This window comes from Cricetulus griseus, chromosome 2, assembly GCF_003668045.3.
Source record: "Cricetulus griseus strain 17A/GY chromosome 2, alternate assembly CriGri-PICRH-1.0, whole genome shotgun sequence".
Classification (NCBI taxonomy): Eukaryota; Metazoa; Chordata; class Mammalia; order Rodentia; family Cricetidae; genus Cricetulus; species Cricetulus griseus.
Genome location: NC_048595.1, coordinates 64,582,005 through 64,605,989, shown reverse-complemented (window position 1 = coordinate 64,605,989; position 23,985 = coordinate 64,582,005). Strand labels below are relative to the sequence as shown.

The 23,985-nt window shown below is 42.4% G+C and overlaps 1 protein-coding gene across 3 annotated transcripts in view; it reads right to left on the bottom strand.

Moving 5' to 3' along the window:
* Ttc39b (tetratricopeptide repeat domain 39B) overlaps nt 1-23,985 on the bottom strand; it is a 108,009-nt gene that overhangs the window by 45,508 nt on the left and 38,516 nt on the right. For 2 of the 3 annotated variants that reach the window (XM_027400198.2, XM_027400199.2), the window contains one exon: nt 8,229-8,321. The exons of the other annotated variant lie outside the window; for it this stretch is intronic. In XM_027400198.2, the coding sequence (XP_027255999.1) occupies nt 8,229-8,321 (93 nt within the window). The remainder of the gene's footprint in view (nt 1-8,228; nt 8,322-23,985) is intronic. 3 annotated transcript variants of the gene reach the window in all.

Sequence of the window (23,985 nt, the reverse complement as noted above, 5' to 3'; positions counted from 1 at the left end):
GAAATCACAGTGTCAAGAGGGGGTGGATTCTATTCCAAGAACAAGAAAGCCTGTCCCCCAGCAGGTGTGTGTGGCACCTTTAGTAAGACTTCAGTAAATCAGCCTGATCTACACATCAAGCTCCAGGCCATCCAGGGCTAATCCTCTTTCCCTTCCCTGCTGCTGAGTTGCCCAGCCTTCTCTGCATCCACCCCACCCCCCACCCCCAACACACACACACACACACCCTCAGTTCTCTCTAAGCTCATCCTCGACTACCAGGAAATGGGTTGTGGCTAGAATGCTCTCCTTGCCAACAAACAGCCACCTCCGCATCTCAGCTGCCATCTGGAGGATCTACACCTGTCCCAGCCCAGGGCAAACAAAGAAGCCACAGCCCTTCAAAGTTGTTTTGTGTGATGTCTGCCTAGACCTAAACCCGGCTACTCCCAGCAGACTGCCAGCACCGCCTACCAAGGGCTTTCATCTTGGTCAGGATTCCTCCTGGAGACATGCATCCTCTCTGCTCCCAAGGCCATCCCACGAATGGAGAAGGCTACCCCTTCAGACCTAAGTTCTAAAGCCCTCCTCCCGCTCCCCCAAGAAGGCCTTTCTGAGGACAGAGGCTTTGACTTCATGGTGTCAATCTTAAGCAGGCATTAGACACACCTCTGAGAGGTTGTTAATGCTGACTGCTGGACCCCACATTCAAAAGCTTCTGACCAGGAGGCCTGGCATGAGCCTACGTGAAAGCCCAATTTTGCTTTAATTCATCCTCTATACCATTCTCAGACTTCTCTTCCTAAAACAGATTAAGAACCAAAAATGGCTGCCATGGGTGCCACACAAAGTTCAACAGGCCCAGGAAACATATTCCCACCAAGCCTGTCCAGTCAGACAGGCATCTGGAAAAGTTCATCAGCACGGGATTCCCCTGAAGCCTGGCATGACAGAATGAAAAGAATCTTGAACTAGAAGTAAAAGTCACTGTTTCCATTTTCCAGAGAGTCCCCCAGGTCCCTGCCCATCTCTGAAACACCAAGGTGCTTTCACAACCCACAACCTGTTTGAAAGAAACAGAGGCAATGGTTGCCATGGGCATGCTTTGTGAGCGCTCCTGCTTCATGTGAGCCAACAGCTGTGTATAATCTTGCAAAAGCTATGCATGCTCAGCCCACACACTCACATTCTAGAACTGCTGGAACCCTGCCTGGTCCCGCCTTGTATCCTCAGTGAAGTAAAGACTCCTTCCTAGTTTTAATTTACATGATATGCTAATATACAGCAGAATGATTATTTTAGTCTTGTATTTTTAAAAACCATACAAAATAATTTATAACAAATATCTGGAATGATGTTAATAGTATCCCTTACACCCCAATCCCTTTTTTCCTTTAACAATTACTCAATATGCTTGATTGCAAATGCTGTATGCCTCATAGTGAATGAGGATCTTGGCTTTGGAGCCAGACCCTTTGACTTCTTTCCTGACCTCACCCCAATTCCATATATGACCAAGACAAGTCAGTTTTCTAATTCATAAGATATATCTAGCAAAAGTGCCCACATTACAGGCTGCACTATTAATAAATATGATGTGCTTTGTGTCTGTGCAGAAGTCCTTAGATAATGCCAGTTATTAATTAGAACCATAATTTTGTTAGTAACTGCTTTCAGTAACTTGGAGTCATTTGTTCACATGTATAATACCAGACAACTTAGCAATGACTAGAGTGGGGACAGATAAAATGGAAATACGGAAGAGAAGATGAATGAAAGTTCAGAAAATCTGAAGCGTTCTCCCATGAAAACCTTGCTGAATATACATGTGACTAGAAGTAGAAACTAGCCATTTGGAACTTATGGACTATAGTGGCTAGATGGCTGGTGCATGAGAATTTTGTCTTCATGAAGATATCAGAGTGTATGGGAATATGTCCAGGATAACAGACAGAAGATGGGAACACTGGAGTCTTCACCAGGTATAGCCAGATAGTTTCTACTTTCTCCAGTTTCCTCCAGGTCTCCCTGGCCTCAAGAACTATAATCAAAGATTTCCCAAACTGTACCAACTCTACTAAACTTGAAGTCATAAATAACCAGATCACAAACAGCCTGCACAACTCCATTTTTTCTGGGTACATCTCTACCTTCTGAGGAGTTATCATTTAGACTGACTTATTTTGACAAAAAAGAGAATTGAAGAATGGACAGTCATGGTTAGGCGTGCTAGCAAAGGGGGTTCTGCTCTTCCATAACACACTGAGAAGTTAGCAATTTGGGTTTCCCAGTTGCTTTGGGTCGTCTCCTTCTAAGAGGTCCCATGCCATTTGACACATCACATGTGTTTCTCTTGTTTATCCGGGTTTTGTTCCTCAACTACGAACCTACCATGGATGGCAAGGCACTCTTTCTTCTCCTGTATTTACATCTGGAGGAGATGAGCACTTCCTCCCCCTAGATTCCCTTGGGAGGGACTTTGTTGGTCTGCTTTCTGCTCCATTCCTCCCCTGGGTAGAATGAAGACCCTGAGGCAGAAGGATCACAAGTTCAAATCCAGTGGGTTAGCTGATTGCAAAGTGAGTGTGAGTCAGTGTGAGTGGCCCACCCACTGCAGCTGCCACCGCCACCACCCTGCCTCCTTTTTTTTTGGGGGGGGGGTACTAGAGATTAAAACCCAAGATTACATAATATTAGCATATCTGCCATTGAGTTATATCCCCAGCCCTCATCCAGTCTTTTCTTAAGAAAAGTGGAGCTATGTGTAGTCTGTTAACTCTGTGATGCAACAAGTCTAATAGAGTAGGCTCTATTACCCCAACCCTCAAAGCAAAGCCTGCAACTTTGAGCCTAAGATCATGCAGGGACTAGGCAAAACAAACAAATGTCCAAAGCACATCGCCACATAACCAAGCCTACATCCTCTCATGCAGTTCTGTGAATTAAAAAGCTAAGAGTTCGCCGGGGTGTTGGTGGCGCACGCCTTTAATCCCAGCACTCAGGAGGCAGAGGCAGGTGGATCTCTGTGAGTTCGAGGCCAGCCTCGTCTCCAGAGCGAGTGCCCTCATAGGCTCCAAAGCTACACAGAAAAAACTGTATCAAAAAAAAAAAAAAAAAAAAGCTAAGAGTTCTATCTTCATGGGTCAGAACTCTTTGCTAATATACCAAGTGCCTCTATACCAGCAGTTCTCAACCAGTGGGTTGTGACCTTTAGGTGAAATGACCCTTTCACGGGGGTCACCTAAGACTATCAGAAAACACAGATATTTACATATGACTCATAACAGTAGAAAAATTACAGTTTTGAAGTAGCAACAAAAATAATTTCATGGTTGAGGTCACCACAACATGAGGAACTCTATTAAAGGATCACAGCATTAGGAAGATTGAGAAACACTGTTGTACACAAAAAATGCCAAGGAAACGGGTCTTCCACAGTAGGAACTTAACACTCCTGTGTTGTGTGCAAAAGGGGAGAGGAACAAGACTTCATTCTTCATAGCTCTTTACTAAAGAGTGTGGGAATTTTGAAAATTCTCCAAATGCAAGACCCCTACTGCACTCAAAGACTCCAACAGCCCTCATCTAATGATTCAGGCACACAGATCCAGAGGCTCTAAAGCCTATAGCAAATAACCAGACCAGGGTCTCCTGCTATTTTTTTTCTCTTTAATTAGCCCAAGGCAGAAGGGAGACCCTACAAGTTCATACCACAGTGAGCTGTGCTGGCTGGCGAGAAGACATTTACTTCTCAGTTTCCTCCTGTCTGAAAGGGAACAGCAGGCACTTGGAAAGTTATCATATGAGAGGCTGGAGCAGGAGGAGAACACGTTCAATACCAATCTATCTGTAGGGGCAGACAGATTGTTTTAACAAGTCCCTCATACACAAATTAATTAAACTCTAAATGTGGAAAATAAAGGAAGAGGTGGCAATAGGTATCAAAGCCAAGAAACGATAACAACATGAATGTAAGAAAGATAAAAGTGTGACTAAGTAATACACTGAAAGGAATGAGGTAACAATCATCATCTCTCAGGGAGTAAAAGGTGTGGTGGTACATGGCATCAGTACTGGCATTTGGAAGGCAGAGACAGGTGGACCTCTGTTAGTTCCAGGCCAGCCTAGTCCCATAGCGAGTTCCAGGACAGCAGGGGCCACATAAAGAGACCCTGTCAAAAAGAAAAGAAAAGAAAAGAAAAGAAAAGAAAAAAGAAAAGAAAAATGCTTAGTCTGGTCACATGAACAGTGTGCTCATCCTTCAGAATCCTCAAGAAGATATGTGCTTTCAAAGAAGAGGCAGGTAGGTTTCATAAGTTCATTCTGCTCTATGGCTATCCTTGCTACCCTAGTTTATTTAAGTATAAGTACAGTGAACTGATCTTTAATATATTACTAGTGTGGTGCTATTTTTACAATGCCTAATGTATCTCTAATAAAACTAACTTATTTTGAAATGGCTCCTTGGCAAACACTGGAAACTACCCTGGCTTAGTTTACTATCAAGGATGCTAGACACTGATAAGCCAGTAAAGTAGGTGCCTTGGGCAAATGCCAAATATGTCAGGAAGAAGAAATTAGAAAGCTGAGACAGAAGGACTGCTGAAGAGTTCAAGGCCAGCTCGAGCTACATAAGGAATTCAAATCTGGACTTGACAACATGGTGAGACCTCTTATCAAAAATACAGAGGCTGAAGAGCTAAGTCAGTCAGTGAAGCAGAGCTAAGTCAGCCAGTGAAGCAAGTGCCTTGCAAACGTGAGGACCTAAGTTTGAATCCCTAGAAACCAGGTAAAAAGCAGGATGCAGTGGGCACACCTATAATCCTAGCGATGACAACATGGAAGGTGGAGACAAGTAAACTCATGAAAGTTCACAGACCCACTAGCCTGACCTATGTCGTGAAGCTACAGCCCACTGAGAGATCCTTCCTTAAACAAAAGGTAGAAGGCTCTGGGGACAGACAGCTGAGGTTGTCCTGTGAGTGCCACATGTATAACTCCTCCCACCACAAACTCACAATAAATAAATTAATCAACATATTAATTAAAAAGTAGAAAGGGTTAGGTTCAATGGTCTTGGCAATCTATCCTTCATTATTTTTTTAAATAATAGTATAACACATAAGAAAATAAAATTTTAATACAATACTTTAACCACTTAAAGAGTATGGTCCAGCAATACCCACACTATTGTGCTATCTCCAGAACTTTTACAACCTGAAACACTGAAAGTATGCTCTTGACAAGCAGTGACTCTCTCTGTCCTGAATTCTTACCAAACAACCCAAACAAAGCTCTCTCTTCTCATACTAGCCTCTACTCAAAAATTTGCCACAACCAATGACTTAGCCATTTGGGAACCTCATCCTACTAAACAGCCTCTGGAAGTCTACCTCCTCAGTGGTGATAATCTCCTTCATGATGCTGAGATTCCCCCAAAGCAGCCTTCATTAATAACTGACACTAGCCTGCTAGCAAGTGAAGAATAAACAGATCTATAAAAGGCTCCTGCTTTTGTGAGTTCCTCAAATACAATACATCAGACAACTATGATGCACTTAATCCTTGAGATCTGAAAATGAACAACCTTTCCCACCGCCCACTTCCATGGAAAAATAGCCGTGTGAAGCCCTAACAGCATGTCTCCTCTCTAATTATGGGATGTGGTAAGAGGATGAAGTGATGAGGAAGTCTGCCAACAAGGAGTCTCACCTCATTTTTCCAAAGTGCTTAACACAACTACTTCAGCAACTAGTCTGTTAAGAAACTGGAAGTGTGGCGCACACCTTTAATCCCAGCACTCGGGAGGCAGAGGCAGGCGGATCTCTGTGAGTTTGAGGCCAGGCTGGTCTCCAGAGAGTGTCAGGATAGGCTCCAAAGCTACACAGAGAAATCCTGTCTCAACCAAAAAAAAAAAAAAAAAAATTGACTTAATTGTTACCTAGGACACAGAAGAATTAGAACATAACTATGAGAAGTGAATATTTCTTTCTAGGAAAAAACCCCTCATATTTCCATGAGCAGGAACATTTGGAATTTTTAAAAAGTAATGTGGAAAATAATTTTTAAAGCTTCTTACAAGTTATTTCCAGCTTCATCTCCATCCCTCAACCCCTACCATACTGAGACAATTTACCAAATTCATGAGTATAATGAACACACTTGTAAATACCTAATTCCAAATGTAAAATCTAAACTGAAGACCCAATATTAAATTTAAAAGCTCCACAAGCCTGTAAGTAAAAACAGAATAAATAAACAAACAAACAAACAAACAAAGGAATGATTTTTAGCCAGGCCATGATGGCACAGGCCTTTAATCCCAGCACTCAAAAGGCAGAAGCAGAAGGATCTCCATGAGTTCAGAACAACCAGGGCTACATACAGAAAACCTGTCTCAAAAAATCAAAAAGAAGACAAAAAAGAAACTACTTTTTCACAGGTATTAAGACAAAACAAAAATGCCTTGAAATTCATAAAATAACAAATTAGGGCCAAGGAAATAAATGGCTCAGTGGATAAAAGACTCTGCATGAGTCCATGCATCCCCAGAACCCATGTAAAACTGGATGCAGTGACTCATCAGCCCAACACTGCTGATACAGGAAGTGGACACAGGCAAATCCCTCAGAGCCTGTGCCCAGCTAGGCTGGAGTAAGCAGCTAAGCAGCTGACAAAAGACATGCTGTGTGACTGACACATGAACTTGTCCTCTGACCTCAACACACATATCATGGTACACCAGCACCCACACCCACACATACAAACATACACATGAACACTCAAGCACATTCAAGAGTGTACACACACACACACACACACACACACACACACACACACACACACTTTAAAAAAAACAACTTACATGTTCAGAAACCTGTTAATTTTAGAATAAATTAGAAAAGACAATAATTGACAATTAAATATGATATTGTAAAAATATCTATTAGGAACGGAAAATATAATTCAAGACTGGAGAGTTGGTTCAGCAGTTAAGAACACTGACTGCTTTTCCAGAAGACCTGGGTTCAATTCCCAGCACCCACATGGTAGCTCACAACTGTCTGTAAACTCCAAGATCCAACACCCTCACACAGACATACATGCAGGCAAAACACCAATATAAATAAAATAAAAATAAATTATCATTAAAAAGGAAGAAAATATAATGATATGTAATTTTAAAAAGCGGATTACAGAACAATGTAACATGATCCCAATTTAAACAATTTAGTAAACCTAAGACTACAAATTCTGGTATTACATCTCCTTCTCTTTGTGCTTTCTATGGCTCCTGAGTTTCTGCAGTGGCTATATTTCTTAAAATGCATTTTTAAGCTAAGGTCATGAGAAAATAAAAGGAAGAAAAGTAAGAGTAACACATTAATTTTAAAATCTATTGTGGGCCAGGTGTGGTAGCCCATGCCTGTAATCCCAGAATGCCATGCAAAAGGATCAGGAATTCAAGTTCTTCTGCAGCTACAAAGCCTGCCCAAAGAAACAAAGAAACAAACACAAACAAACAAAGCAAACCATTGTGGGATATTCTGTCTGATCAAACTCTGACACTCCCAAGACTGCCAATAAAGTTTACTTTGAATCAGAGGGCAGAGCTAGATACTAGTTGATCAAAATTAGCCATAGAGGTTTTGGAGGATCAAGGACATAGAGAAAGATGCAGGAAGCAATAGGGTGGGGCTGAGAAAGATTCTCTGCTTTCTTTTTCTTTTTCTTTTTGCATTGAGGAAGGAGAGAGGAGGTCACTGGTCCCTTTACTATTTCTCTGATCATTCAGTTTCTTACCCCAATATCTGACTCCCGAGTTTTTATTGATAAAGAATAATTAGATAAGCATTTCAGCAAACAAAACCAAAGTTTAAAGATAAGCCAGTAAAAGATACCTGCTGCCAAGCCTGAGGAGCTGAGTTCAATTTCCGGGAACCACACAGTGAAAGGTAAAAACTAACTTCTTCAAGCTGTCCACTACACTACACACATGTGCTGTGGGACTTACTCTCACACACATGCACATACACAAAATAATGCTAACATTTTTTTAGAAACAAAAAGCTTTGTCCCCAAAGTTTAACTTAGTTTTACTCTTACTATACTACTGAGTCCCCTTGTATGCATCTTCTTCTTCTTCTTCTTCTTCTCTAACTTGCAAAATGAACACTATAATTGCCTAGGCCCACCCCCACCTCACTGGTGTACCACAGTCCCCTAAGAGTCCCCAGCAGTCCTCTGACCTGCCCACAGCAGATGCTCCAAGCTGTCTGGATGCCCGTTTGGTGTCACATGGTACAAAGGGAAAGCTGCTTGTTGCCATGTCCGAGGGAGATCTGTTGATTAAAAAGCAGTGAGGCTTTTAGTTCTTTGTTCTGTGAGAAGGGACTGCACAAATGAGAACAGAGTGCACACCAAAACACACCTGTCAATCATTTTCTAGAACTCACCTCTACTTCAATTTAATTCTATTTCATTTTAAACATTCCTGAAAATAAGCCACTGGGAGCTGGGTGGTGGTAGTACAGGCCTTTAATCCCAGCACTGAGGAGACAAGGGAGATAGAGACCAGCCTGGTCTACGAAGCGACTTCCAGGACAACCAAGAAAGACTACAAAGAGAAACACTGTCTCAAATAAGAAAGAAAGAAAGAAAGAAAGAAAGAAAGAAAGAAAGAAAGAAAGAAAGAAGAAGGAAGGAAGGAAGGAAGGAAGGAAGGAAGGAAGGAAGGAAGGAAGGAAGGAAGGAGGAGAGGAGGAGGGGAGGAGGAGGGAGGGTGGGAGGGAGGGAGGGAGGGAGGGAGGGAGGGAGGGAGGGAGAAGACCACTGGGAGTTACAAAAATAATATACTGAAATCATCTACTGCCTGCTATCTTTTGCATCCTTTTTCTTTTGTTCTTCCCCTCTCTCCCAACTGGATTTTTGTTGTTGTTGATGATGTTGTTTGTTTTGTTTTTGTTTGTTTGTTTCTTTTTTAAGGAAGGGGCTGACTACATAGTCCTGGCTGGCCAGAACTCAGTATTTAGATCAGGTTGGTCTCAAACTTGCAGCAATCCTCCCAACTGTCTGTCAAATGCTGGGATCATGAATGCCTGATCCAGATCATTCACACGTATGTATAGTCTTCCAGGTTTTTTGGTTTTGTTTTTAGTTAGGGTCTGTCTCCACATTCAGGAGGCCAGGTCAGCCTCAGCCTCCCAAGTGCTGAGATCACAAATAGGAGCCACCATGCCTAGCTCAGACTTTTTTCCCCAACTAAAGATGTTTGTGTGTGTGTGTGTGTGTGTGTGTGTGTGTGTGTGTGTGTGTGTGTCATTAAAATATTTATTATATTCATAAGGTGGCGCTATGAGACAGCAGCTACCCATTTTTTTAGGATGTTGGTTTTTGTTGTTATTGTTGTTTAATGCATATGGGTGTTCTACATGCATTTAGGTCTGTGTACCACTTGAGAGCCTGGTGACCCAGAAAGCCAGAAATAGGTGTCATATTCCTGGACACTGGAGCTACAGATAGTTATGAGCTGTCATGTGGGTGCTGGGAATTCCAACTCAGGTCCTCTCAAAAGAAAGCCAATTCTCTTAACCAGTAAGCCATCTTTCCAGCACTGTGTTTGTTGGTGTTTTGTTTTGTTTTGTTTTTAAAGACAAACGTTTGCTCTATAGCCAGAATGACCTTGAACACAAACCTTGCTTCAGCCTCAGGAGTGCCAGGATCAAAGGGGTATGCTCCCATGCCTGGCCCTGAATGCCAGATCTTCAATAAAACAAACTTCCTTCCCACCAGCTTATTTCCTAAGTATTAGTTTAGGTGAGTGGCCAGACATGAGTCTGCTAAAAGAAGTTTAAATTCCATCCTCCTCACCTTTTATGCTTTTACACACTAAACTCCCAGAAATTCTGTTTCAAATTTTACATTAATATCACAACCAGCCCATCATGCCACAAACTGTTCTTTTAATCACCAGTATTTACTCAGGATCAGTTGTTTTTCTAGGGGGGGGGGCGGGGAAGAGTGTGTTCTGTAACAACACACTTCACTTGCAAATATCAATGGCAAGGTATGTGGGTCTAAAAATCTCCCCTTCTCCATGAGCTCCTCCAGGGATCTGGTCATAATATGTCACCAAGGGGTATGTCATCTTTTCTGTCAGGAGCCAAAACTGCATTCTTAAAACCAGCAGACATGATTCTACCTACAGCTCCTTAATGCCTCTGTTCCATCTCTCCCTCTGCAGTTTCTTCTACTGCTCTATAGAAAAACTACTTGGCAGAGTAATGAGGATATAGGGACCTCTAGGGAATCAGAAAAGAAAGTAGGCTGAGGGTGCTGACAGAGCAGAATCCTGCCTCCCTCAGGACCTGGGTGGCCTTCACCACATCCTTTTCAGCATGACATTTCCCAACCAAGACTCTCATCAAAAAAGCAAACAAGCTGTGTGGTGATGGTGCACACCTTTAGTCCCATCTCTTGGGGAGGCAGAGGCAGGTGGTCAACAGAATGAGTTGCAGGACTGACAAGGCTATACAAAGAAACACTTTCTCAAAAAACCAATCAATAATAAAACAAGCAAGCAAGCAAGCAAATGAACACCATTTGTCCCTGCAAACACTTAGGACTTCAGGAAGCAGAGAACTTACAAAACCACAGCTTGTGCTGGGCGGTGGTGACAAGAGCCTTTAACCCTAGCACTTGGGAGGCAGAGGCAGGCAGATCTCTGTGAGTTCAAGGCCATCCTGGTCTACAAAGCTCCACAAAGAAACCCTGTCTCAAAAAACTACAAGAAGAAACAAAAAACAAAAAAAAAAAACTCAGCTTGCTCCTGAGTCAGACAGGCCATTGAACCAAGCATGCCATGCTAGCCTTTTGCCTGCAACCACTCAGAATTTACACACCTAACCCATTCAGTATAAAATGCTGTCTATACTTCATCAGAACCTATTTTCTCCTTTAAAAAAAAAACTTGAAATGTTCCAAATGTATAAAGTAGAGAAAATAGCACAGTACATTATATTATACCTAGAATATGGTTTTGGGTACAATATGAGCTACACTTAGCCTCCATACCCAATTCCTCTCTTCCTCCTAAGAGAAGCAATCAATAACTCATTCTCCAGCCATTTGTTAGCTCAGAAAAGAGACAAATGGAAAACTGAAGTCCTCTCAGGATCCTACAGGACTGGCAGGCACACAGGAATATCCACCCTCTAGAGACTTGTTTGCCTTTGCTAGGCTGGTCACTTACCACTAACATTTATATTTATATGGGGCATTCATGCTGGAGAGATGGCTCAGCAGTTAGCCTGATGCTTTTAGAGAAGACTTCTCTAGGTTTGATTCTCAGTACCACATGATGGCTTATAAACATCCATAGCTCCAGACCCCAGGGGACCCAATGCCCTCTTCTGATCCCTGAAGACACCAGGCTTACATGGGGCACACACATGGTGCACATACAAACACACAGCCAAAACATTCATGCATAAAATAAATACATCTTTTTTAAAAAACTTGACATTGACTTGTAGCTATTTCACTCCAATAGATACACAAATAATTTATGTCTAAAAATGTTAGGGTTTTATCACCTGGCCGGGGATAAACAAACCGGTTTTGGATTTCATAAATCTTATCAACATCTTGTCTTCAGTTCACCAAGTGCTTTGGGGAGCAGTCTATCATCTCTATGGTCTTCCTGTTACTCAGAAAGCGTGAGGCATGTGTTGATGCTGCAGTTATTATTTGTTGACAAGGCTGCAACCCCTAGGAGAGGGAAAGTTTGTGTGTGTGTCGCCTGGTTCTGGACACTTTTATTCCACATATCCATTATTACCTTTACTTTACACACTTACTATTACTTCAGCTTTCTGGTAAGTGGAGGCCAAAAGTTGTGAGTTATCTGCGTCATTAACTAGTATTTGGGAATCTTTTTATGATATTGTTATAAATATAAAGTTATACAATTATATAAAAAGTCTTGCTGAATTTTATTCAGACTTCATTATATAATTACAAGTGCCCTTTATAATAATGTACTTTTATGCAAAAAAATGACCTTTATAGTACTGCATTTTTACATCTATATACATTGCTATGGCTTGAGTCTGCCCTGCCATCTCTAAAGTCCACTGTAAGTAAATACGTGCTCCCAAGTAGGAGGTGGTGGACCCTTGGGAGGTAGGATCTAGAGGGAGAGTCTTAGATCTTTGGGGGTGTCAGGTCAGAGAACTCAACGCCCTAAATAATGTTATAAAAGAAATAAACCTGGTGTGCCCATCCCCTTTCTCACTCCTGTTCTGGATGTGACTATGATCCTACACAAGTTACCACCATGATGTGCTATTCATCTGCCACCCTCACCACAGGCCAAACTAATGGGACTGCCTGATCTAGGACTTTGAACTCCCAAAATCGTGGGCTAAGTAACCTTTTTTCTCTATATGGCTTAGCTACCTCAGGTGTTTTTTTGTTGAAGCAATGTAAAGCTAACTAATACAGAGATTTATTCAGTCTTTGCTCACTTCACTCAGTAAAGTTATCATTGTATAAACATTGTGCTGACACCCATGTATTATAAAAGAGCAACACTAAATCTTTATATTGTTCCATTTTAAAATGTGCAACACCACAATTAGCACAACTTTTTTTTAAAGATTTATTTATTATGTATGCCGTGTTCTGCCTGCATGAATGCCTGCACTTCAGGCCAGAAAAGAGCACCAGAATGCATTATAGATGGTTGTGAGCCTACCGCGTGGTTGCTGGGAACTGAATTCAGGACCTCAGGAAGAGCAGCCAGTGCTCTTAACCTCTGAGCCATCTCTCTAGTATCACAACTTTTAAATTTTACCTAAATGCTTCTTAGTTCTACAGCTATCCTAAATACCACTATACATATGTTAGAAAGCGTGTTTTCAAATAGTGATAAAAATACTCTTATTTGATTGATAGTGACTTAAAAAGGTCACATAGTATATTTTAATTACAGGTATTAACATATAGGGAAATATGTCTTTATTTTGCATTATTGGGAATATTCTAGTTTTTAGAAATGTTTTAAATAGATTTTTGAGATATAATTCCCAGAGGTATCCAACTAACACCACAATCTAAATTACAACATCCCATCATCTAAAAGTGCCAACCTATCCACTGTCATTCTGCATGTCCCTCACGACCTCTAATTCTAAGCAAACACTAATCTTTTTGCATCAGTAGGTGTCATTTTTCAGGGCAACAATCATCATATATGTTGTTTTTTTTCTCTTCCCATGTTTCCAATATTCATTAATACTGTATGGAACAGGTAACAATACTCCATCCTATCTAATACTAAGTAATATGCCATAGCTGAGATAAGTCAAATTTGGCTATCATTTCAATTGTTCATTATGAATGGGGGACATTACACTTTTTGTACCTCATGAAGACAGCTGCTACTAATATTCATGTACAAGTTTTGTGTGAATATAATAGGCTAGGTCATATGACAACTCTACATTTGACACTTAAGAATTGCCACCAATTGTTTCCCAAAGTGGTTACATGATTTTAATGTAACCAGTAAAATATGACAGCTCCAATTTCTTTACAATTGGGCAATTGCTTGCCATTTTGGTGAATGTGGTAACTGCTTTGTGAGTTGGGGCTTTTTATAATACATTCATATTCCCGTTGCTTGGGATCCACAAATCCTCAAGCTTATGCAGCAAACACTTTCCTCACTGACCAAGCTCTTGCACTGTGGTTTTGACTTGCATTTGCCTAATGGCTGATGACATTAAGAACTTTTTAAGGCACTTAGCTGGCCATTTGTGTATCTTCTTTGAGAACTATGCAGATTCTTTTCATATTTCTAATTGGGTTATCTGCCTTTTTATTATTGACTTAAGTACTGCTCTAATTTTCAAATACAACATAGAACTATTTTGTTGTAGTTGTTTTGTTTTTCAAGACAGGGTTTCTCTCTGTGTTGCTCTGGCTGTCCTGGAACTCACACATGTAGCATATGCTTACACCACAGACCTGGAGAATATAAACAAAATAAATAAATAAATCTTTTCTTTTAAATCAGAAACAAACACATAGTGGGGGAGGAGAGAGAACTTGAACAGCCCAGACCTCAGCATGTTTCCCTTCAGCCTTCACCTGGCCGTCACCACAGCTATCAGAATCAAAAGACCATCAGCCCAACCTTTTCCCTCCTTCTCACCCTGATTCTTTAGAAGAAAATAAAACCGGTAAATCCACAGGGTGTTAACATAACTGTTACATCCTGAAGTAAGAAAATATTAGATATGAGAGTAGTGGACTAAAAACCAAGATGCCCTTCCTCTAAGATTACAAAAGTCCCCTAAACCAAAACTAAAAACCTAGGACTTGACAGGTTTCCAAACTTTGTACTTGTCTCCATCTTTCCCAAATTTTCAGACACGATCATACATTGTTTTCTTAATCAGGAAAAGGAATATTTAGGTTCAGATCACTAACGAAACATTCAAGTATTAATTTAAGGAAATAAGCTCTGAACATCCCATGCATATCACACACAGCTCAAAATGAAGCTACAAATAGGCGAGAACATCGTAATTTATTGCTTTTAGCCCTTTCCAGGTGAAGAAGTCAAATGTTTCTCTACCTAATGGTTTTTCCCACATTATTTTAGAGCATTCAGAAATCTTTCAATTTTCTACTAAAATGGCAAAGTTCTTAACCTTTGTGGGTTTTTTTAATTTGAACCTTTTTATTTCCTCCACTATAACATGCTTCATCACTATTTTTTTTTTCTTTTTGGTTTTTTGAGACAGGGGTTCTCTATGTAGAATGGCTGTCCTAGAACTAGCCCTGGAGACCAGGCTGGCCTTAAACTCACAGAGATCCACCTGCCTCTGCCTCCTGGGTGCTGAGTTAAAGGGTGTGCCACCACCACCTGACTCACCCTGTTTTTTCACTGGAAATGAACTATAGTTGATTCCCATTTTACTTGAGGTCCTGGGGACTGGGCCTCTAGGCAAGCACTGTATCACTGAGTCCCCAACCTTCTTTTCATCTTTATTCCGAGACAGCTTTCATGACACTGTCCAGACAGGCCTTGAATTCTTAGTCTTCTTCCTGCCTCAGCCTCCCTGGCAGTGGGGATCACAGACCTTCCCAGTGGGCCTGGCTGACCAGAGATTTACTCTCTACTGAAGGAACTGGCCCTGGCAGGACAGTAAGTAGTACACTACTTTAATTTCCTATGTTTGGAGACCAGGAAACCTCAGTACATTAAGACTGTGTAAATGTCAGCAAGGGTTGAATTTTGAGGCTAGGCCCGGCTCTATAGAGAGCTGCTGTCTGAAAAATACAAAAACAAAATGAAATCCAAGCAGTAAGTGCTGTATATGACTGGGTGCCAGTGACACAGCTCAGCAGGTAAGAGTGCTCAACACATAAGCCTGGCAACCTGAATTTGTTCCCTGGGACCCACATAAAGGCAGAAGGAGGGTACCAACCCCAAAGTCATCCTCTGATCCCCATGCCCCGTGGCAGGTGTGCACCTGCACACACACATGACAATAATAAAATAATTTTTAAGAGAGATGTGGCTTAGCAACATAGTAATGAAACATTGGATTACTTAAAAGTGAACTGATGAACACTGCTAACTGGCACCACTTAGGTTTTATTATTAGAGATAGGGCATCTAGGATGAGCAAAGTGAGATGAGTCCTAAATAACTGTCTCCTCCTGGGACAGCAAGCATCTTGAAGAAGGGCAGTGTCACTGCACCTAGCCCTGTGCTTTGCACGTGGAAACCTTCAATCAGCATTATACTGGCTGGATAAGGGAACCAGGGAACAACTGCAGGGTGGCACCACCGTCCCCTGAGCAGACCAGCCACCCCAGGTCTACCCACCAACCTAGGCACTCTCCTGTGCTAAGAGCAACAACAGGAAACTCAATAAAAAGTCAACAGCCAGGAGGAGAAGGCACTCAAGGCTAGTTCTCAAGGACATTGATTTTTTTTTTTTTTTCTTTCAACTTTCAGAGCAAGAAGCACAAGCAGAAAGCTGAGAAAAAGAGAAGCACATAAAAAGCTTTGTTCAAGCCAGCAGGTGGTGTCACATGCCTGTAATCCAGCACTCCTCCAGCTCTGAGTTCCAGGCCAGCCTGGTCTACATAGTGAGTTTTAAGACAGCCAGGGCCACACAGAGAACCCATGTCTTGAGGGAGGGAAAAATGGTTTACTCGGCAGATTCCCATGCACCCTTCTAAAGCACCCTACTATGAAATGACTCAAAAAGAATATATAACACCATCACCTGTAACACGAACAAATAAATGACCCAGAGACTGATACTGGGGTTCAAGCTGAGTATCAGAAAAGCAAAGCAGCTTCATATCTCTCTCTACCTCAGGCTGAATGGGCTGATCCTGTCTCCATGAGCTCTCACCAAGCCTCAGACTATAACCTCTCCTCAGCATGGCTAGAGAACAAATGCCTTTTACTGAATCCTTGCTTCTGTTTTTTATATTCCTTTAGAACTGGGATTAAAGGTGTGAGCTATAATTCTCTTTTAGACTGATTGGCTCTTGGGTAGATATGGGTGGCCTTGAACTCAGAGAGATAGTGTACCTCTTAATCCTGAGTCCTAGGATTAAAGGTGTGTGCCACCACCTTCTAGCTTCTGGCTGCTGGCTGATTTTGCTTTACTGAATCCTCGGGCAAGCTTTAATAAATCATAAGCCACTGCTTTGGTTTGCTTTTTGTTTGTTTGTTTGTTTGTTTGTTTGTTTGGAGGAGTCTCATATAGCCCAGGCTGGCTTCAAGCCTGCAATCCTCCTGCCTCAGTCTCCCAAAGGTTGAGATGGAAGGTGTGTGCCACCACACCCAGCTCATAGAGGGAATAATAAAACAAACAAAATATCGAAACTAGATTAAGCATACTCATTAGCTCTTTTTTTGATAATGCACTTTTTTCTCTATGCCTGGAATAATGACAAAATAAGACTTTTTTTATGCTAGCTTAGTGAGAAACTAGGAGTAACTTCAGGATCGGGGGTTCCTGTGGGCCAAATAATACCAAGAGAGAACACTAAGTCCCAGGATCAGGGCCATGTCCCCTCACAAGCCCCACAGGCACCCACAAGTGCTCAAAGCCGAAGCCTCCATGCCTCCACAATTCCCCAAGCCACCCACACAGGCAGCAGGGCCGGAAGCCAGTGTGAAGGCTGGAGAGCAGTTCCTGCCCAGGAGCCCCTTCCCACACTTCTGCTGCAGCAGTTTCTCCCTGGAAGGAGGGAAAGGAGGTAGATACAGCTGCAGAGCTTCAGTTCACACTTCACTTGGTAGGGACCCTCCCTCACCGCCACCACCCACCCACTCCACAATCTTCCAAAAGAGGGTACTGGAAATCTGAAAGTCAGTTTCGCTGACTGAGAGTTTCATGTTGGTTTGTTTTCCGTTCCTGGTGGGAATGGGGGCTTTACTGCAAAGTAGACCCTTTGGAAAGAATAAAAGTTCATCTCCACATAAAGTATAAAGCACTTCAAGCCTGACTAAGGGGACAGAAGGGTGACTGCTATCTTCTGAATCAGTCCCCAAGGAGTGTTGTTTTCCTTGCCCAAAGACACAGCAAACTCCCAAGAACAGGAACCTAGATTTTTCCAATGTCATTCCTCGGGCAGAACAAATCAAATTCCCCGTGTTATTTGAAACCAACGACAACAGGGTGGCAGACTGGCAGAAGATGTGTGCAGCTCCTGGTTGATCTTCCTGGGTCCGGCTGCTCGTCTCTTTTAACTGAGAGGTGAACTGGGGTGAGTCTTCTCTATTGGAGGACTCACTTCTAGCAGTAAATTGACTTCATCCCTGCCTCATCCTTTTTCACCAGAATACTGCAGAGACTAAGGAGGCAGTGTGCTGGGACACAAGGCAAAGCTGGAGGGCTATCCCAGGTGTGTCAGCAGATTTGTTGGCGGGCCTTAGCAAGAATAGGAAAGCACAATTCCGGGCTCAGTCTACCTGACTGGGATGGAACGCTCCCACAATGAGACGCACTCCATTTGTAAAATCACCTTTGAACTGAGACAGCACATAAGTAACTATAAGGGTTTTTAAGCAGTGCTGCTGTTATGCCACTTAAGGTAAGGAAGCCAGAGCTTCCCATTACACAGACCAGGGAAGGCATTCCTGCTACTCAGCAGTTCTGCCTAATGTTTCCAGCAATCCTGGGGCAGAGGCGGCTGAAAGCAGTTATCATGCCCCTCCCAGCATGGAAGCAGGGTGCACAGCAAATGCAGGTTTTCTGAGTGGCAGACTGGGAAGAAGTTGTTCACTTTAAAAAAAAAAAAATCGAAGTTGAAATAAAGAACAGCAAGATGTCTTTAGACAAGTTTTCCTTTCCTTCACCTCATAATGCAAGAGGGAAGGAGGAAGTAACTGCCGCCAAAAGCCATTTTCTCAGACTAGCTTGTGTCTCTGCTCACTGACTGGAGCGTCAGCCTACTGTTTCAGTTGTGCTGAGCAGTGTATGAAGTATGAATACATTCGAATGGACCAGTGCTTAGATGCTGGTGGGTGTATTACACGGAAGGAGGGGCCTATGAATCCTCAAGAAATTAAGCGGCAGCATTGACCTCTTCTCCCACACCTCCATGTTCTCCTAGCTGACACGCTATATTTATTCAGGCTGTGATACAAAGCTATCAGACAGAATAGCTGCCATAATGGGATTCTATTGCAGAGGGAGGGGGGAGAGGAAGGAAGGAAGGAAGGAAGGAAGGAGGGAGGGAGGGAGGGAGGGAGGGAGGGAGGGAGGAGGGAGGGAGGGAGGAAGGAAGGAAGGAAGGAAGGAAGGAAGGAAGGAAGGAAGGAGAAACCCTAAGCTACTAAGGAGGTGAACACCAGGTAAATGTTTTATGTTACGTCCTGGTTTGTGGATAACTGAAAGGCTTGAATTCTGCCTTCTCTCTAAGAAGATAATGACCACAGCCCCAAACACAATGAAATTTTAGTCTTAGTCCCATGCTCTTCTCTTTCTAAACTGCAGTCACCTGTAATGATTTCAAACAAAGTGTTCTATAACCCATTAATCTAAAATAATTACCAAAGAAATCCATTCATCCCACCTGAACGGTCACTAAGGTGGGCTAGTGAACCGGCAAAAGACGAGGAAACCACGCGTGAAATTCACATCAAATCCACATGCTAAGCACTAAGTCTCCATTAGAACAATCAGCACTACGGCTTCTCACTCTTGCCAAGGCATTTTGGTTAATACCTAGGTGTTAGTCTGGGGAAGGGTCTCCATCACCCACAGGCCTGTCCTGCCCGATGTGTTTACATCTTCAGTGCAGAATACAGTCACATGTGTGGAACACGTGTGGGCTACGTGTTGTGGTATACATGTGTAGGTACAGTCACAAGCTAGGCAATTCCAAATGGACACAGCAGTCAAGATTCAAACGTACTTTAGAAGGGCCATGCTAGGTGGAACTCTGAAAGCACAAACTGTTACATGAAACATAAGAAGTGTCCACCTGCAGGGGGACAGTCCCAGCTCAGCCTTTAAGGTGTGAGATGAAGCTGGAACACAAAGGGGTCTGGTGTAGGGAGTATGGTGTTAACAGAGCCCATGGGCTCACAAGTTCCTTGTCACAGTTCTCACCAAGAAGCAGTATGGCCATCTAGAAACTGCAGCAGGTCAAGGGAGACTTGCTGAATGTCTCTGTTGAAAAGTCACTCTCTGCCTCATTACTGCACAGCAGAAATTGACAGATTGCTGTGTGACTCTGTGGGAACACTACTAAGGTTGACAGACAGCTATCTGGACTTGGTGGACAGCAATCTGAATATAAAGTACAAGAAAAGTTGGGCTTCTTCCCACTAGTGTTCCTTTTCCCAGATGAACCTTGCCCATGTCTTTCACTGGCCCACCACTGAGCTTGGTCTGTCCATGCACAGTCCTCTCCTTTCTAAAAGGAGCGGAGGACGCAAGCATATGCCAGCAGGAGGAAAGCAACTGCAAATGATAGGGAGATCTGGGCTTGGGGCCAAAGGAAATGATCACTTCTTATTTTTCATGATGCATGATATCCAGAAATACACCAGAAGAAATCAGGGGAAGCTCCCTGCAATCAACCTCCAGCTGAGACACACAATGCGGTCGGTCACCCAGAGGAACACAGGACTGCCAGCTTACAGGTGGTGCCATTACAGTCAGCACTCAGAGTGACCCCAGGCATTTTCCTCATCTGTAAATCCACTGATAGCACAGTTGCTATAAATTTAAAGAGAGAACAGGAGGAAGAGGAGGAGAAAGTGGAGGAGGAGAGGGAGGGAGGAAGAGGAGGGGGACGAGGGGGGATAAGGAGGAGGAAGAGAAGGAGCAAGAGATGGAGACTGACCAAAAGCATTGGGCCTGGCCCAGAAAACCTTTGAGGAAGAGTCTGTTCTATCTTCTCCCCTAAGATAGAGAAATGATGGCACAGAGTGACATAATAACCAGTTTCCCTCCCTTCCCCAGTAGGCCAACCAAACAGAAACCAGTTCTTTTAATCTAAACCCTATACTTACAAGGCTTATGTGTGTGCTTGTTGAGCTAATGAGCATATTTCTAACACCTCTCTCCAGCTAAGGACTCAAAGGCTCCGTGCCTGAAGACCTGGGGCAGCACTAGTTACAAGCTTTGATGTGTCCTATATAAGGCTACTCACAAAGTAGCCTGTAGCTATACAGCTGAAAAGCTCGACACAGCTCTAATACAATAACTTGGTAATTAGGTTTTAACAGCCTCTTTTACCTACCAAAAATATCTGCTTTAGGAGTCCACACACAATATTTTCTTTAGCATCATATCCGCAGAGCTTGAAAAAAGCTTTGCAACAAATGCAAACATTTGTGAATAAATGAATGAATGAGTAAATGAATGAATGAATGAATGAATGAATGTTCTTTACAAGTTTAAAGGCAGAGTGTCCTAAATTTAGCATCCTTCCTAATTAAATTCAAGCTGCTGCACTTAGGTATGACAAAATGTTTAAAAATAAAAACAGCAGATGTTTGATCTCTAGGTAGCAGTGATTTTTTTTCTTTTTTAAAAAAATCCTTCATTTATTTTTACTCTGCAGGAAATCAACCAAATATTGGCACCCAAAAGGCTCATATTATGTCAGCCTAAGTCAAGCATATTATGCGTACAAAGAAAACTGAGACCAGTTGGTGTTTTAAAGTATTCTGACTACCAGCCACTTTAATGTGGTTGTAGGACAGAGGAAGACCATGGCCACCTGATACGAATTAGTTCACAAAGACCAACAAGAACATGGGGGGGGGGGTGTTACAGGAGGAATCGGAAACCAACTTTTTTGCTAACTGCTCAGGGTGCTTTTACCAATCGAGAAAAAAAAAAAAAAAAAAAAAAAAAAAAAAAAAAAAAGTTGTAGCCTCTGGTGAATTCCAGAGGGGAAAAGTGGGACACAATGACTCAGGACAGATGTTTCAGAAATCTGCATCTCTCTCTCTCTCTCTCTCTCTCTCTCTCTTCTCTCTCTCTCTCTCTCTCTCTCTCTCTCACACACACACACACACACACACACACACACACACACGTATCAGCAGTGATCCCAATGCACAACTTAAAAAGGTCATCAAGCAGAGCTCACTTTTTCTGGGGGCTCACATTCACTATGATATGCTACAGAGACTGGCTTAAGCCAACACCACCCAGTTGGAGGTAAAGATCCAGGGTAAAAGACACAGGCTATTTCTGAATGAACATCACTTTACTCATCTTTAAGGTCTTAATTACAATAAGAAGACAAAACAAAATGCTGGGAAGAAGGCAGCAGAGGACCTAAGACAAACACAAAAAAAAAAAAAAAAAAAAAACACTAGTGAGCTTCCTCCTGCGCCATTGTTCTGTGGGAGTCTTGGGGAGCTCCAGGGCACACCTTGCAGCATCAGTCAGCCAGCCATGGCACAGGAGGAAGACCACAACCTCTGCAGCGCAGGCAGGCAGACCTGCATGCTGCTTTCGCAATTACAGCACTCACCCTCAGGAAGATTCATAAAAGGGAGGGGGCGTGGGAAGCCCTGGCAAGCTTGACAGGAAGCTGCTAAGAGGACAATGTCATCTGACAAAACCTGCAGGTCTCTAATGAAACTGAACTCTTTCATTTTTCCCCAAAGCTTTCCTTAAATAAATCTTCCCAGACTTAAAGAGAACCTTGCAATCATGTCCCCTGGAACCGCTAAACACAACATACTCACGGGCTCACAGCAGCTGTAACTTCCGAGGAAAGAACACGGTCCCACTGTGAAGCTGTCTTTCCCTCTCTTGTATCAGATCTTTTTAAAAGCCAACTAAAAGAAGAGCCATTCTTCAATATAAAAACCAACAGAAATCTGCAACTTCTGTTTCATTCCCTAGTCTGCAAAGAGACTTTCAGTTACCAGACCCTGGCAAAGAAGTGACGGAGGCATCTGACAGCCCCCAGAGCACTGCAGGGTGAATTTAAGATCTGTCAGTTACAGTGGCAGCTACACTCACTGCTGTGGCGGCTGCTTCCGCAGGAAGGGATGCTGGGAGATTTTTTCCCCCAATCTCTGCCGCAGCCTAGTCCTAATCCATCACTGTTTAATTATCCTAGAAAAGCAAGCAAGACAAATCAGATGGACCGGGTTTATACAAACCACAGGACCTTCCAATGATTTTTCACCTAACCTGGGCATTTCTCTATCTATCAAGGGATAGCATAAATTATTTTCTTCTTTTAAGACAGACTATTACTCCCGGGTGTGAGTTACATTTTCTATCCATGGATTTTCTTAAAACACACTTTTAAGGAACAGTGAAAAAGGAAAAACCAGTTTCTCTAGAGTTTTCAGTCTGGCAGGTTACTTCAGTAACAAATCCATGTCACATGACAGTAGTATCAAGGTTGCTCAATCTCAAATTGACATTTGATGAATAGTATTTAAAGTGGGTTTGATTTCAGAGTTGTATTTTTTAGTTGTAGTTTTATTTTTGTGTTTTGATTGCTGAGGTGGCTATGTAAGACACTAGGCTATATAAGACACTGTCACAGGGGTGGGAGGAGTTGCTACCAGGTAAAAGATTATAATCTACAGATTATAACTAATAATTAGGAAATGAAGAAAATTAAAACCAGACACCCAAAAATAATCACTGCCAATATTTTGTAACAATTTACTCAGAATACTTTTCTCCTTCCTATGTCTTATGGATAGGATTTAACAATTATGTATTTTCTTTAATAATATTGCTTTCTAAGCTATGTATTATCTTTGTGTTGCATGACTTCCTGGAATGATGTGCACAAATGTCTATTCATCCCAAAATAAAAGGACAGAACAAAGAAATACTTCCAACAGAGTCTTGCTTGGTGAACAAATGAATTCAATGGGGTCACTAACAGGAGAAGACTCCAAAGCAGTCATCCCTAACAGCTCTACCAGTGCGGGTGAAAACTCATGAGACTGCATCCAGCGCTTCCTGACCAACCTGCAGGCACCTCTCCAAAGATCCTTTTCCTCCAGCAAGTGTTCCCTGCTTATACAACATCAGGGGGGAGCTTTGAGAATCTCCCAGCTTTCTGTATCTTATCAGCTTCCTTTCTCCCTATACATACAACTTCTCTTCATAAAAAAGTATAATTATTTGCCCCTATATGTGACCTATGGTCAACTGCCTACATTTTTTAAGCATCTATTTATTATTTGTCAGAGAGAAGGAGCACAAGTGCCACAGAGCAGGTGTGGAGGTCAGAGAGCAACCTGCAAGAGTTAGTTCTCTCCTTATACAATGTGGGTCCACCACAGAAACAGTTGACTGTCGGGAGAGATCTCTAGGTACCTGTGGCACTGACCATGCCCATTTGCTGACTGTTCCAGTGACCACCCAGCAGAAACCTCATCGTCCCCAGAGGGACCAAAAAAAAAAAAAAAAAAAAAAAAAAAACAGGTGCAACAATGGTGGTCAAGGCTCATTTTCC